The sequence below is a fragment of the Bos taurus genome, chromosome 10, assembly GCF_002263795.3.
Source record: "Bos taurus isolate L1 Dominette 01449 registration number 42190680 breed Hereford chromosome 10, ARS-UCD2.0, whole genome shotgun sequence".
NCBI lineage: Eukaryota > Metazoa > Chordata > Mammalia > Artiodactyla > Bovidae > Bos > Bos taurus.
The window spans coordinates 43,219,875-43,235,843 of record NC_037337.1 but is presented as its reverse complement, the minus strand read 5'-3'; the positions used below and the strand labels follow the sequence as shown (position 1 = coordinate 43,235,843).

The following is a 15,969-nucleotide window of genomic DNA, read 5'->3' as shown; positions in this document are numbered from 1 at the left end:
CTGCTAAGGGCCCTTCTTCCTGAATCCTGAAGATGACCTTGCCTCGTGGCTCCCTGCTGCCACCCAGGGGCCAGGGCTTTTGCTGTGCAGGAGCACAGGTCCCAGACAGAGACAAGGGTGTGAATTCCGCTGAGCATGCTTCTTGTGCTTTGGAAAATGAAATTAAATTTACCCCAGGCGGCTCTCTGTCATCATGTTTACCTTCAGTATTGATTGACATTCCAGCTTTATCTGAAAAAGGAACTGTTTTCCTCCTTGACCCGTTAATCATCAGAGTTGGCTGTGGTAAACGTGGTGATGATTGCTTTCAACGAGAACAGCAGAACAGTACCTTTAACCAGAGCACAGCATCCAGGCTGCACACTGGGAGCCTGTGAAGATTTGTGATTGCTATAAAGTGGGAAGAGTGGCCTTGCATTGTCTTGTCATAAGCCAAGAGCTGTAAAGATTTAGAATGGATTGTAGTTGGAGCCACAGTTAGGATGAGCTGGCTGCTCCTGATTGCTTCTTTCATCTGCTCAGGTGCCCCTTAAGCTTTAAATTATCTTGCTTAGTCTTTCCCTTTGCAGCTTCCATTGCTGAGTGGTATCTGGGTGGTGGTTGTGAGGTTTGGAGGAGAGAAGAGGGTGGATGCTCCATTAGGAACAGGTACAACATGAAACCCAGTGCCCTAAAATAGACCAGAGTTAGGAAATTAAGAATGCTTTTCATACAAAGCAGATAGACTTTCCCCTCAGAGTTACCTCTTACCTTACTGTTTCTTTGTGTTCAGGAGTACAGCGTCTTGATATAAATATTTTTACTTGAAAGAATAGGGGAACCTCACTAATTTGTATATCGCTTGTAGGTTTGATTTAAAAGTCCTGAAAAGTATTCGTTTTTCAGATACCTAAGTCCATATAGTACCATAAAAAATATGTGTTCCCTTGCCTTCATTTGACATTGAGGATGAATTCAAACATTTTCTGGCAGCATTAAAGGAGCAGTTTTGCCTTTTTAAGTAATGTAGTAGGTGGCCAAATCATCTGAGTGCTTCAGACATCAGTTTTCTTTGCTGTAAGACAAGGTATTGGCTTAAATGATCCCTAAGGTCCCAGCAAGCTCTAAAGCGTCTGCCTGCAATGCAGAAGACCTGTGTTTGATCCCTGGGTCGGGAAGATCCCCTGGAGAAGGAAATAGCAACCCACTCCAGTATTCTTGCCTGGAGAATCCCATGGACAGAGGAGCCTGGTAGGCTACAGTTTACGGGTTGCAAAGAGTCAGACATGACTGAGCGACTTCACTTCAAGGTCCCAGCAAGCTCTTAACTCCTGTGAATCTATGCTTTTTTTCCCAATACTGTTAACATGTAGATTTCCCCTTCCTTTTCATATCCTCTCAATTTCCTTTAAAGTACATGTTTTGCTTTATAATAAACAATAAATCTTGAAAAGCAGAGACCAGATTTACAGGAGGCACTGAGCTCCATGTCCATCAATTCCTCCATCTTGATTGGAGCCCCTGACCTCCAGATGTAAACATTCTTTTTCTCTCAGATCCTGGATTCTATGCAGAAAGAGTATTTCTGTGCTGAAAAAACTGACCTTTTTTTGACCGTGTTATGGATAATGAAAAAAGTGTGTGGCATTGAACGTAACTCTGTTTTGTATTTTCAGTTGCAGTGCCTACCTCAGCTGACCAGCAGCAGCATCCTTCCAGCTCTGGATAACAAGAAACATTGCTATAACACCAAGAAACTTAACTACCATTTTCCAAACATTTAAAGAGCTTGGAGATTGATGATAAAAAAAGAGTTGATCATCAATTTGAATAAAACACACATTTGGTTGAAAACAATCACAACGTTGGAAGAAGCCTCAGGAGAAAATTAAGTAACTAAGTGGGGGAGGCCAAATGGCAAGATGTGAAGGAAAATTCCAGAGGCAGTCTTCCATGCATGACAATGCTGTCCAGAACAGAAGGGAACAACTTCTTTGGATTTTCATTTGTATTTTTATTGTATCTAAGTAGCTGAGCTAATGGACAGAATATAAACTGTATCTACTGTACTCGCCCATACCTCTGGCAAAATAGAGATGCAAAAGAAAAAAGATTTATGCTATAATCGTACCAGATAGAACAGGTGAAAATGGATTACAGAATGCCCATATATTTTTTTTGGATCTCTGTTGCTTTGAGACCTGTCTCCTGCTTCTTCAGATTTTCTCATCATATTTAAGGAGGGTTTTAGTTCTTAAAAGCAAAATATTTAAAATTCCATTTCCTGCTTGTTCTAGTTCTTGATTTTTATATATGGAAACGTCTTGAATATTTGAGTCATTCAAAATATTTAAAATCATGTGGATTATCATAAAAGGACTGTAATTTATCTGCTTATATATTCAATGATGTGTTTATAGACACTTCTTACATATACTTTGGTCTTAACCTTTAGTAAAGGATGCATCTTAGTCATTTTTGCAGGCAAGATGGGTTGACTATAATCTGTCTACATTTGTTCACCCAGTTACCCTTGCAAACAATGGCATGAAGCTTGGCAGTTGACCAAGGGGTAGAACAAGATCTACAGGCTTTGCAGGAACTCAGCCTGCCAGCCTGAAAGTAATTAGTACTCCATTCTCTCCAGTTCTGCCTCAGACCTGGAGACAGAGCAACAGGCAGGACTATATACAGTGATCTGGGTTTTGGAAGAAACTGCTTATAAACTTTCACTTGGATCATAAGAGACATTATGTTTTCCCTGAAATATCTTTTTACACTCTATGTATATGTTGTATATATATGTATACTGCACACACATATATGTGTGTATATATACCAACCTAACAGCTAAACACTAACAATAATAGGCCAAAGTGATATTATTGAGAATTGCTAGCTTTGTACAGTGGTACTTAAAATGATGACATATAATTAGTTTTGATTTGGCCTATTGCTTCTATTCAAAAAGCTTTTTCATCTTTGTCCCCTGGACATAAGGGCAATATGAAGCAATAAGTCTGTTTCTTATTGCTCAACCCCATTCTTGATTGATGTGCTGCTATTTCCTAGCAGTTCTCAGCCATGGTTTTTGAAGACGTATTTTACTGTTTACTATATCTTCAAAACATTTCTTCTGCACTTTAATTTACTGCCATATTAATTTTCTTCATGACAGCATTTGACGGTTTTTACTTACTACACAGTGATCTACCAAATTCTGGCATCTGTTCAATAATTTTGAGTATCCCAGCCAGTTTAATGATAGCCTGAGGCTTCCTGATGTATGTAGCTTCTTGCATAAAGCTGACAGTGGGCTAAATAACCAGTCACAATATAATCTAATTCTTGTTACATAGACTTTGATTCAAATGACAAAGAAGGACATCCAACTTCTGCAGTAGTGTAAATTTTGTATTTTCTTTTTTCTTTACTCCTAACAATGCACCTGACGAGGCAGATGACTGCAACTGCCTAATTTATCCAGTATTTTTAAAGAATCCCATTCAGAATAGAAAAGTGTTGCCAGACTAACTTGTGGCCAATCAGGTGCTTCATCACATAGTAATCAAACAAACCTGAGATAGAAGTGGTCATTTTTTTCTGACTTCTATAAAATGTATGCTTATACTTAACCATATCCGTGATCCTTTCTTTCTTCATCATGGAATCACCACTGTTTCACATGAGACAAACATTTTCTGATTTTTTAAATGACAGTGGCAATTATATTAGTAAATAGTATATCATTTATGGCATGTGCTATTTACATAACCCAGTTTCTAAACACAACTAAAATTCATTTTTCTACTATAAGAGTGCATTACAGAAAGTGTTTATTTTAAAACTATCTCCAGTCAAGGTTATATCTAACAGAATAATGTTCAAACCAAACATATAGACATCCACAAACAAGTTGGCATATAACTAACAATAATAGAATCAGGGCCATTTCAAAGAGGTAAAAATAAAGATCTGATTTTTATCTATTTGTGATATTCATTATCACTGAGTTCTAGACATAAAGTGAATTTTGTGCTTATACTCATGGGAAATACTATCCAACATATATGAGGGAATACAAATTAGTTTCTAATTGACGTGTTAAATTTTTCCTCTTTAAGCAGTTTTTAAATTTAAGCAAAAAATAGGTAAAGCTGTGCTGGTCTTCATCATTGTTTCCTCTGGTTTATTGGAATAAGCAAAGTTATTTAAATCCAGCCAAGTATTTAGGTCTAGTTTTAATAAAACACCAGATTAAGCCTACAGACTAGACAAATTAGCCAGAAACTGTTTATTCAGAGAAAGGATGTATGTTACAAAGAACACAGATATGCAGGATCATGAGAAATGCATGCAAATCCTGGGAAGAATGGGAATGCTCCAGCAACCTCTGATTACTTTGCATAATTGACTCCATCTCAATGAATCTGAAATTTAGCTTTCAGTTTTTCATAATTGTACATTTATAATAACATGCTTCAATAACTTTAAAATGAAACAAATTACTGTTAAATATCTGTACTATACATTTAAATCATTTTAAAGAACTTAAGTATCTACATCAAGATATTTATATAGATACCATTATAAAATAAATATATTAAAATTAAAAGGGTATATGATTTGCATTTAATATGATTTAGTGTACATAAATTCTTAATTCCAAGTTAGTAACTTTAGTGAATCACATCTGAATGTTTATTTTCTACATGATGGACCCTGCTAAAAATGTCATGATATAACATCCTTATAGTTCTGCTGATAACCATATAATATTTGTTGCTGTTAAGGATCAATTTAAAATGACACTCTACACTGAATTAAGATACTTTTTGAAATATTATTTTACTTCAAGTCCAATTTTAGCTCCAGAGAAGGCAGTGATGTCTTAAAGGCTTGAACAATTTTTTCTTTTTCTTTTACTCCAGGAAGATCACTTAGAAACAAATACTTAAGGTTCCTGTAAAAAGAAGAAAATTTTAAAAGTTAATGTAATTTGACCTTTACTCTCATAGCATTAAAAATAAATTTGTTTTATTGGCTTTTTAAGAAAGTACACACAGTACATGTTCATATCATCCTACACATTCAAAATGACTTTTAGAACAGTAGTCCTAGAGTACTACTTTAAATGAAATTCATGCTAGGAACTAATCTAAACTTTGGAAAGTTTAGTTCTGGTTATGTCAATAATTCTGCTGAGTTTTTCCAAATATGTATATTATGGCATAGAACTCCTTTGCATGTTAAATATAAAATATGACATCAGTTGTAGTTATGATTTTTTGAATCTGACACTAAAAGTAAAAACAAAGCAAAAATAAACAAGTGGAAATACATCAAGTTGAAAGGCTTCTGCACAGCAAAGAAAAGCATTAACAAAATGAAAAGGCAACCTACTGAACAGGAGAAAATGTCTGCAAGTCATATATCTGATAAGGGGCTAATATCCAAAATATATAAGCTCATACAACTCAACAGCAAAAAAACCTGAACAATGCAATTTTTAAAATGGGCAAAATATCTGAATAGACATTTTTCCAAAGAGGGCATACAGATGGAGAACAGGTACATGAAAAGATACTCTACATCATTATCAGGGAAATGCAAATCAAACCACAATGAGACTGCACCCTACACTTGTTAGAATGGCTGTTATCAAAAAGACTAGAAATAAGCGTTGGCAAGGATGTAGAGGGAAGAGAATCTTTGTGCATGGTTGAGGGGAGTGTAAATTGGGGCAGTCATATGAAAAACAGCATAAAGATTCCTCAAAAAATTAAAAAAGAACTACCATGCTGCTGCTGCTGCTGCTGCTAAGTCGCTTCAGTCGTGTCCAACTCTGTGCGACCCCATAGATGGCAGCCCACCAGGCTTCCCCGTCCCTGGGATTCTCCAGGCAAGAACACTGGAGTGGGTTGCCATTGCCTTCTCCAATGCAGGAAAGTGAAAAGTGAAAGTGAATTTGCAGAGTCTTGTCCGACTCTTAGCGACCCCATGGACTGTGGCCCACCAGGCTCCTCCATCCATGGGATTTTCCAGGCAAGAGTACTGGAGTGGGGTGCCATTGCCTTCTCCGTATGATTCAACAATTCTATGTTTCAGTATTTATCTGAAGAAAACAAAAACACTAACTCAACAAGACATCTGCACACCCATGTTCAGGGCAGCATTATTTACAATAGTCAATATACAGAAACAACCTAAAAGTCCACTGATGGGTCAGTGGATAAAGAAAATACGGTATATGCATATATGTAGTACTGAGCCATAAAAAATAATAAAATTCTGCATTAGCAACAAACCAGATAGACCTTGAGGGTATTATGCTAAGTGAAATAAGTCAGAGAGAGAGAGACAAATAACTGTATGATCGCCTATATGTGGAAGCTAAAAATAAAGAAGCAAGCTCACAGATACACAAAACAGATTGGTGGTTATTGCCAAGCCGGGGTGAGAAGCAGGAAAATGGGTGAACTGTGTTATGTTTCTGCTTTTATTTTAAATGAAATTGAATTTTAAAAATATGAATCTTAACCTAGAAAGGAAAAGAAACTGGGGAAGTTCTTAAAACAACTCAAGTTTCTGTTACGAGATGAAGCCACAAAGCCTGAACTAATGTAAGAGACAAACAATCTTGTACTTTTGGTTCTAATGTTTAAGATTTCTCAAACTTCCTGTGATGCTGAGGTTATTGGCAGACCATGGGGGAAAAATACTTTAAAGGATGAGGAGGAAGTATAATAGCTGATGTTTACTGAGAGCACCAACAGCTTTAATAGGCATCATGCTAGGTGCTTTATGTAATTGATTTTTTAAAAAAAGATGCTTCCTAAAAAATGCAATACAACTATAAGATATTAAAGTTGATAATTTCAACTGTTTTAAAGTATTGTGGCTGAAGGTTAAATCATTTTTTTAAATTCTGTTTTTCAGAATTAAGAAAAGATACCATTTATCAACTGTTTTAAATTCTGATTATTCACCTTAACATGATTATCAAGTTTCCATTCTGACACTAACCACCTACCTGAAATGATGCAAAGCAATGATACCTTTGTCTGTGACATTCCCACATGAAATTATTTCCATTTCCAACATGCTTTTTTGTAAATTTTCAAGTTGGCTAAGTCTCTCCAAACAACCATCCTCAATATAGTGACACTTGCATAGTCTTATTTTTTCAACATACTGTAGGCCTTCTGGAGGGGAAAAAAGCACAGTTTAAGAACCTGCTTTACCATTAAGATGATCAACTGTCCTGGTTTGCCCAGGACTGTTCTGGTGTCAGGACTGAAAGTCCTAAGTCCTAGGAAACCTCTTAATCCCAGGAAAACTGGAACAATTAGTCACCCTATTAACCACACAAAGTATTCACTACATGGATTGTGCTGACAGACAGAGCCATTCTACAGTCAGATGCCCATGCACTGAGGAATAAAATGCCCACACAAGCAGAGGCTGTGTGGATATAATTATTTCTACATTAGTCAGGGTTACTCAATGACAGAAGTTTGACAAAGACAGTTTGACAAACAAGACCTTAAATATTAAGTTGATAAACCACAGCTTGGTTTGGAGAGAAAGGAGAGGAGGGTACTTGTAACCTCTATTTAACTTAAAAATAAATATCATACACAAGAAGATACAAGCTGGATTGGACTGAAAAGGGCGAGAAGGACACCCATATGACTATAAGAGTTTCAAGTGCAACCAAAGGTCATTGCAAATCACCTGAATTTCCCATAACAAATGGTGGAGGACTTACCCATGTGATCAAATCCGATGCTCATGATACAGGAATCGGTGGCGTCAATCGCCTGAATCTTGTACTTGTCCAGAGGGCCTGTCGGGAGATGGTTGTAGTCCTTCTGCCACCTCTGCTGGCCGTGGTAGCGCACCATGGCCCCGCAGCGCAGCAGCCACTCTGACGCTGCCCTGTCAGGGCCCACGTCCCTGATGCGGTCATGATCCACTCTGTGGGGATGAGGACAAAAGCAGGTAGCTTTAACTATAGTCACTAGCTTCTTAGCTATGTTCACCAACGTAAATATGGAATAGCAACTACTTTTCACTTCACGTGATGAGGGAGATAAATCCATGAAAAGAAAATATTCAATGGTAGCTCTACTTGCTACCATTTTTGCTTTTGTTTTCAAGTGAACACTGTCAAAGCATTTTTTTTTTTAAATCTGAGTTTATCAGGCAGACATGGGTCTTCATTAACTCGTATGTAGCATAGTAGCTTGACTCCAGGAGATACTCAGTAACTATGTATTGAACGAATGACAACACTTGGTTATAATTTTTATTAATGATAAAAGATTTAAAAAGAGAATAATTTTGAACATTTGTTCAAATTAATGTCCTTAAGTGATCTTTATTAATTTTTACTTATGCCTTTTTCTCTAGTTAGTGGTATTAATGCTGTATTAAGCAATGAGGAGGTTAGTTTTGCCAGTTTCAAAATAAGCATGCCACCAAATAACATTTTTAAAACTTGAATTCACTTGATGGTATTCAAAAGGTTAACTACATTGCTTAAGTCACAGAATAAAATATTCTAACATTATTGAGCTTTTCTGATTATAAAAATAATAAAAGATCATTTTTAAAAGCTTGAAAGGCACTGAAAGAATGAATAAAAAGAATCACTGAAGTCCTGTAACCCAGTCAGTCACAGTTAATATTTTATAACTTATCTCTTTTTGGTCTTAATTCAATTTTTTTAAAGAAAATTAGGATCATACTGCATACACAACACAAATAACATCTGAAATATAAGAAAACCAAATTAGCCACTGGGAACTCATCGAGCTGAAACAATCCCCATGTTTCTTCACTTTAGTATGGGTAACTTACTTGTTAAACACTGCATTCAACCAGCCCCAGAAGTATCGGGAGTCACGTGACCATGGGAGTTTCTTTAAGCCACAGAGCTGCTGGGAAATTTTTCCAAACAGCATCATTTGCTCTAGACACATAAAATAGTATTCATATTAGATCATCAGTTGGCAATCAGAATCCATACATACAGTAACTTACTTCACAACTTCAGACTCAATGTTCTTGTGATGATAAAGCTGACTCATTTACCCCTCAATAGTTATTGAGCAAGTTACTACTGTTTGTTTTCTTGGTTTCTTTTGCCGCAAAGGAGAGGCCAAATTGGATGGTCTCTATGGTTCCTCCCAGCCTTGACATTAAGTTATACTTGTTCGAGCTTCAATTGGAGTCCGCCTACAGTGGCGCCACCTGGTGTCCATTCAGGTAGTGCAGTTACAGATTTACCGAAACCAGTTCCAGTCCCACGGAGAAGGCAATGGCACCCCACTCCAGTACTCTTGCCTGCAAAATCCCATGGGTGGAGGAGCCTGGTAGGCTGCAGTCCATGGAGTCGCCAAGAGTCCGACACGACTAAGCGACTTCCCTTTCACTTTTCACTTTCATGCATTGGAGAAGGAAATGGCAACCCACTCCAGTGTTCTTGCCTGGAGAATCCCAGGGACAGTGGAGCCTGGTGGGCTGCTGTCTATGGGGTCGCACAGAGTCGGACACGACTGAAGTGACTTAGCAGCAGCAGTAGTTCCAGTCCCAATCCACATTTCCAGTATCAAAATGACAAACTAAAATCATCTAAGGGTCAATGTATCAAGGTTAAGACACTTAGATCCAGAAAAGGAGTGGAATCATGGAAATAGATCTTCCTATGACAAGAATTGATGCTTTTGAACTGTGGTGTTGGAGAAGACTCTTGAGAGTCCCTTGGACTGCAAAGAGATCCAACCACCTGGGAATGCCAGGTGTTCTTTGGAAGGAATGATGCTAAAGCTGAAACTCCAGTACTTTGGCCACCTCATGCGAAGAGTTGACTCAATGAAAAAGATTCTGATGCTGGGAGGGATTGAGGGCAGGAGGAAAGGGGATAACAGAGGGTGAGATGGCTGGATGGCATCACCGACTCGATGGACGTGAGTTTGAGTGAACTCTGGGAGATGGTGATGGACAGGGAGGCCTAGCGTGCTGCGATTCATGGGGTCACAAAGAGTCAGACATGACTGAACGACTGAACTGAAGTGAACTGATGACAAGATTGTAAGTAGCCCCCAGAACAGTGCAAACCAAGAACTATGCCAGGGCAGCTGGGAAAGACTAGACAAGCAACTTAACCTCTCTGACCCTTGGTTTTCTCATTTATAAAATGAGATGATTGGCACAGATGATTTCCAGCTGTAAAAATCCATAACCATGAGTTGAGAAAGTGATTTCGGAATCGGGTCTCAACGTGACTTATGGTGCCAGGTGGAGGGGGGTGAAACACAGACAGATGATACACTGTCTTTGAAGAGCTGACAACTTAATGCAGGGTAGAGTGAGCTAAAACAAGTGACCAGGTAGTTAAAATAAACGATGGAGCCTGAAAAATACCTCAAAAGAGTTCAAGACAAACAAGGATTTCAACAGACAAAGATGCCAAGAAAAGGTAGGTCAGGTGACTAGCTGTGGTGGGAATGTTTAAGACTTATTGTCGTTCAGTTGGCTTAGAACATGGGGGTCATGAGGAGACAGACAATGTACACAGTCCCAACAGGAAGGGTCTCCTGTGATCAGCCAGAGAATTTGGCTTCTGCAGGTAGCTAGCAGTCACTGAGCTTTCAGCACAGAGCACTGGCATGGTCAGAGCTATGCTTCAGGAAGATTACTCAGACAGCAGCAGCAAGAATGAGGGCCATTCAGAGATGAGGAAACTGAAGCCCCGATATTAAGTAACTCACTGACACCCTAAAATCCTGGAAGAAGGTGGGGGTATTAATAAATGCGTGTCTTTAAAGGGACTTGCCCAGTGTTTCTGGGCTAATTGTTTGCAATGCAGTGCTGAAACCTGAACCTAGCTTTTGCTCTAATTAGTCAATGGCTCTTTCTTCAGTCCTTGAATGGTTCTAGAACTCAAGAAAAAGAAGAGAACTAGAGAGTCCTGAGAGGGAACCACCTTAGAGCTGAGGAAATGCCCGAGGATGTTGAGGCTGTGAACAATGAGAGCTGAGGTCTGAGGACAGGACCCTGGGGTCATCTACTACCTTCTTCCCTGCTTTTCCGCCATTACTCCGCCTTCATTGCTACAAACGTGTCCCCGCGCTATAAATACTTCCTCCCACATTCTCAGATCTTCCCTGCTTTTGATTAAATCTCTCACCACCCGTGCCCACTTCAGTAACTCCTTTGGCTGCCAACCATATTTACAAATTGGGTCTTTCTGAATTCATCTCAGGCTGTTCCCTCCTAGTTCCCTCCTAGAGTCCTCCCTGCCCGCCCCTAGAATCCTATGAAAATCTTTCCCAACCTCAAGACTTTATTCAAATACCACCTCCATCCATCTATTCATTCATGCAATATTTAAAGTATGCAGAGCAAAAGGAAGAGCAAAAATCACACATTCATTTCAATTATTCCTAACACCAGGCACAGCACCATCCCCTAATGCAAGTTAAATAAATACTTGGAATTAACAATCTTCAATGGCTGATGAATTTTCATGCAGAAACAAAGAAACTGTCATTAAGCAGAAAAATTAGAGAAGTATGAAAACTGAAGTCACTTGATTCATTTTGGTCAACCTTATATTTCAGCTTAAGAAAAAGACCAAATTTACTTCAGCTTATGATCTCTAGAAATACTGGATATTATATTCAAAATAATTTAAACATGAAAATTTTTATTTTTCAGTAAACCTAAAAAAATAACTGGTAGGTTTTTGCATTCTCAACTGTAATTTTGTTAAAATCGATACTGGGAATTTCAAATGAATTCAAGCAGCTATCTCTAAGAAAGCTTTCTAGAGGAAAAGAGGAGACCTCTGGTGGTGAGTTGGTGAATTTAACTTTAATAAATTAAAAGAAGGGCTTCCGGGAAGGCTCAGCAGATAAGGAATCTAACTGCAATGCAGGAGACACAGGAGACTCAGGTTTGATTCCTAGATAGGGAAAATCCCCTGGAGAAGGAAATGGCAACCCACTTTAGCATTCTTGCCTGGAAAATTCCATGGACAGAAGAATCTGGCAGGCCACAGTCCATGGGGTCGCAGTCAGACACAACTGAGTGACCAGGCACACAAATTAAAAGAAACCACTCAAATTCAAGTTAAAAAATAAACATTACTAAGCTACTGCTGTGATAACTCAAATTATTTTAAAAATTCTTCTTACTATCATAACATGGCTTGGAGCCGTAAGTTTTTTTTTAAAAGATGTTTCCAAAAGTTGATAGTAAGTTTGTGACTTAGAGAAAGCCAGACCTCTAATGTGTGCCTCAAAATAGGAGATGGAGAGTTCTCCAAGTTGCATAAAAACAAGTTTCTTTTAAACAGTGCAAGTTCTCTTTTTATATATTAAACAAAATTACTTAGGTGGGCTATTCAAAATGATGGCTAACTTAAGGGTCAAAAAGACTAAACTAGCCAACCTGTTCTTGAGGGCAGTGAAAGTGTGGAGAGAAGGGTGAGGTGGTATCAGAATTGGGGAGTTTTCCCCCCAGATTATAACCCCACTTCACTGGAAATCATCCATTACTGATGCCAGTTCTTATTCCTGATGTATCTAGAGTCTAGTGAAATAGAGTGACAGAGCACTTCCTTAGGAATTAGAAGCCAAAGTCACCCTAGGCCAGTATCACTTGACACTCACTGAACTAACTTCTTATGGGTTCTGACCTAGATGGAAGGTGAACATGAATTCTTAGCTTCAGGAGGATGTGGTGGCCAGAAAACAAATGTCTCTAGCCAAAGACATTACAGGGTCAATGAATGTAAGGTGAGCTCTTGATTTGAGATAATCGAGATGAAACAAATTAATGTACAGTCAAGACTAGGTGAGAAGCTAAGCAGAGAAAATTTTATAAAAGTACATGTGTATTTTGAGTTCTTTCACTTTGCTAAACTAGGAAGTACAAGCTCAAAGCTCAAAATCACAGAAGAGTAAAACAGTCACTACTATGGACTGATTCATGAAACCCTGACCACAGACCCTAGATTGTAGAATTCTATACTCAACCTAAGGAGCCTGGTGGGCTGCAGTCCATGGGGCCACTGAGGGTCGGACATGACTGAGCGACTTCACTATCACTTTTCACTTTCATGCACTGGAGAAGGAAATGGCAACCCACTCCAGCGTTCTTGCCTGGAGAATCCCAGGGACGGGGGAGTCTGGTGGGCTGCCGTCTGTGGGGTCACACAGAGTCGGACACGACTGAAGTGACTTAGCAGCAGCATACTCAACCTAGTAACAAATCAACTACAATCCTGTGCAATGGTTAAAATAAAAAACAGTGATAGTACCAAAAGCTGGCAACACTGAAGAGGAACTCGATCACTCAACATTGCTGGTGGGAATGTAAAATGGTACAGCCACTCTGGAAAGGAGTTTGGCACTTTCTTACAAAGCTAAACATGTGCTTATCAGATGACCCAGCAATTGGACTATTGGGCATTTATCCCAGAGAAATAAAAACAGGCTCACACAAAAAGCTGTACACTAAGTTTTATAGCAGCTTTATTCGAATAGTGAAAAAAACTAGAAGTAACTCAGATATCCTCCAAAGGGTGAATGGTTTAAGCATGTTGTGGTACATTCATACCATGAAATACTTCTCGGCAATAAGACAGAATGAACTATCAATACAGGCAACAATTTGGATGGATCTCATGGGATAATGCTAAGTGAAAAAGTCAATTCCAAAAAGTTGCATACTATATAATTTTGTTTATGTAACATTATTGACATGTCAAAATTTTAGAAAGTGAGAACAGAATGGGGAAGAGGGTGCCTTGCTGGAGGGATCTTGGTGGTGATGGATCTGTGCTGTAGCTTGCCTGTGATGGATACAACATTCTACACATGGGGAGGTCCCTGGCGGGCCAGTGGTTGGGACACTCTCACTGCCAGGGGTCAGGGTTCTATCCATAGTCAGAGAACTAAGATTCCACAAGCCCCACTGCAGGACCAAAAAGAAGAATCTATACAGGTGTGATCAAATATGTACAGGACTAAACACACACACAAATGCAAAACAGCTATCTGAATAAGATCCATGGGCTGCTCCTGGTTATGTTGTTGTATCAAACTTTTACAAGATGTTACTATTTGAGAAGACTGGGTAAAGGGTACACAGGATCTCTACTGTTTCTTACAACTGCATGGAAATCTACAATTAACTCAAAATTCAAAATATTAAAAAATTCTCTAATTAAAAACTAAAAAATGAATATCTTATTTTTCATTTGTGATGAACAAGCAGGCAACATTCCACATTATTTTCACAAATAAAGAAAATATGCATAACTATCCAGGTGATAAAAACCATATAAACATAATAAAAACCATCATTTTATTGAGCTCTTAAAGGGCTTCCCTGGTGGCTCAGACGGTAAAGCGTCTGCCTGCAATGCGGGAGACCTGGGTTCGATGCCTGGATCAGGAAGATCCTCTGGAGAAGGAAATGGCAACCCACTCCAGTATTCTTGCCTGGAAAATATCATGGATGGAGCCTGGTAGGCTACAGTCCATGGGGTCGCAAAGAGTCGGACACGACTGAGCGACTTCACTTTACTGTGCTTAATCTGATGAGTCTTATCTTGCTCATAGGACAAAAGTCCTATGAGAGGGACCCTACATCACTCATAGTTCACAGAGGAGGGGCTAAGGGAAAGGGGTGACTCCACTTTCCCAAGCTATGTGATTAATAACTGGAGCCAAATTCAGACAGGCAAGTGTAAGTCCTTCCAGCAATAAAGTTAGTGCCCATGGGATAATTAATGGTGTCCGACTCCTTCCCACTCCATGGACTGCAGGCCGCCAGGCTCCTCTCCACAGACTTTTCCAGGCAAAAGTACTGGAGTGGGTTGCCATTTCCTACTCCAGGGGATCTTCCGGACCCAGGGACTGAAACTGCGCCATCTGCATTGGCACTGGAGGCATATTCTTTACCACTGCTCCATCTGCTAAATCCAAATAAAGTAATACAGTTACATCGTTCTATTTTTGTTTTGCTCAGCTGTCCTGACCCTAAAAATTAAAAAAAAAAAAACCAAAAACTTCCATCAAACACTGACAACAGGTGTTAGGCACAGAACTAATCTAACACAGGCCTTTCAGAGATTACACAGCCCGCTTCCCTCATTTTACAGCTAAACAGGGGTGAAGTGACATGCACAGGTGAATCACTGTTTCTAGGCCCGCAAAGCATATTTAAAACTACATGTCAGTCCAGTATTAAAAAAAAAAAGGAAACAGATCGCTAAATGATGGCAGAGACCGAGCCGTCTGTTTCATTTATTCGCTCAATATTTACAAGACCAATAATGAATGACATGTCAGGAGCCACATATATGGATGGCCAGAAAACAGCAGACTATCAGGCGTCGCCATGACAGAGCCTCCGTCTGGAGAAGGGTAGGGCTGGACAGTGCCCTTCAGTGAGCACTTCGCTCTGTAGGAGACTCGTTGGAGACAGAGGTTCTCCGCAAGGAGCCGCTAGGGACGTGGGGAGGGGCTAGGAAAAGGCGAGGTTGAGAGGGCGGAGCCACGAGAGACGCGGGGAGGGGTCGAGGGGGCGGGGCCTAGCTGGAGGAAAGGAGGGCCTCTGGGCCTGCCCAAACGAGAATTTTCACCATCGTCATCCCCAGACTTTCTCCTGCGGCGCGAAGTCCGCTGGGCTGTGCAGGTCGAGGACGCGTGACTCGGCGGGCCAGATTTTCAGTTAGCCAAGCGATGGGAGAAGGGAAAGGGGAGAGGGTGACCACGACTAGTCCCGCCCCTCTCGGGGCCTAGCTCCTCTACTCACAGCGTCAAAAGGAAGGAGCAAGCTGGCGTCCCCAGCGTCTACGGCGGCGCAGGCCTGCCCTTCGCCCTCCGCCGCGCGCGTCTATTGGCCACTGGCGGCTGCGCCCACGTGGGGCGAAGGCGCTCCCTACATTGGGCTCTGCTTGGGGGGCGG

The 15,969-nt window shown here is 39.9% G+C and overlaps 2 protein-coding genes across 4 annotated transcripts in view; one reads left to right on the top strand and one right to left on the bottom strand.

Moving 5' to 3' along the window:
- The window catches only part of CDKL1 (cyclin dependent kinase like 1), a 52,942-nt gene extending 48,978 nt beyond the window's left edge, over nucleotides 1-3,964 (top strand). For 2 of the 3 annotated variants that reach the window (XM_005211671.5, XM_059890431.1), the window contains one exon: nucleotides 1,656-3,964. In XM_005211671.5, the coding sequence (XP_005211728.1) occupies nucleotides 1,656-1,763 (108 nt within the window). In that variant the 3' untranslated portion in view covers nucleotides 1,764-3,964. The remainder of the gene's footprint in view (nucleotides 1-1,655) is intronic. The other variant, NM_001101116.1, reaches the window with a different exon arrangement.
- Nucleotides 3,799-15,872, bottom strand: DMAC2L (distal membrane arm assembly component 2 like). The gene is made up of 5 exons (NM_001007812.3): nucleotides 15,817-15,872; nucleotides 8,845-8,956; nucleotides 7,751-7,959; nucleotides 7,013-7,184; nucleotides 3,799-4,942 (listed from the first exon to the last, which is right to left on the bottom strand). Exons 2-5 carry the CDS (start codon nucleotides 8,949-8,951, stop codon nucleotides 4,828-4,830), a joined length of 603 nt encoding a protein of 200 aa, NP_001007813.1. The 5' UTR covers nucleotides 8,952-8,956; nucleotides 15,817-15,872; the 3' UTR covers nucleotides 3,799-4,827.
- Nucleotides 15,873-15,969: the final 97 nt, after the last annotated feature.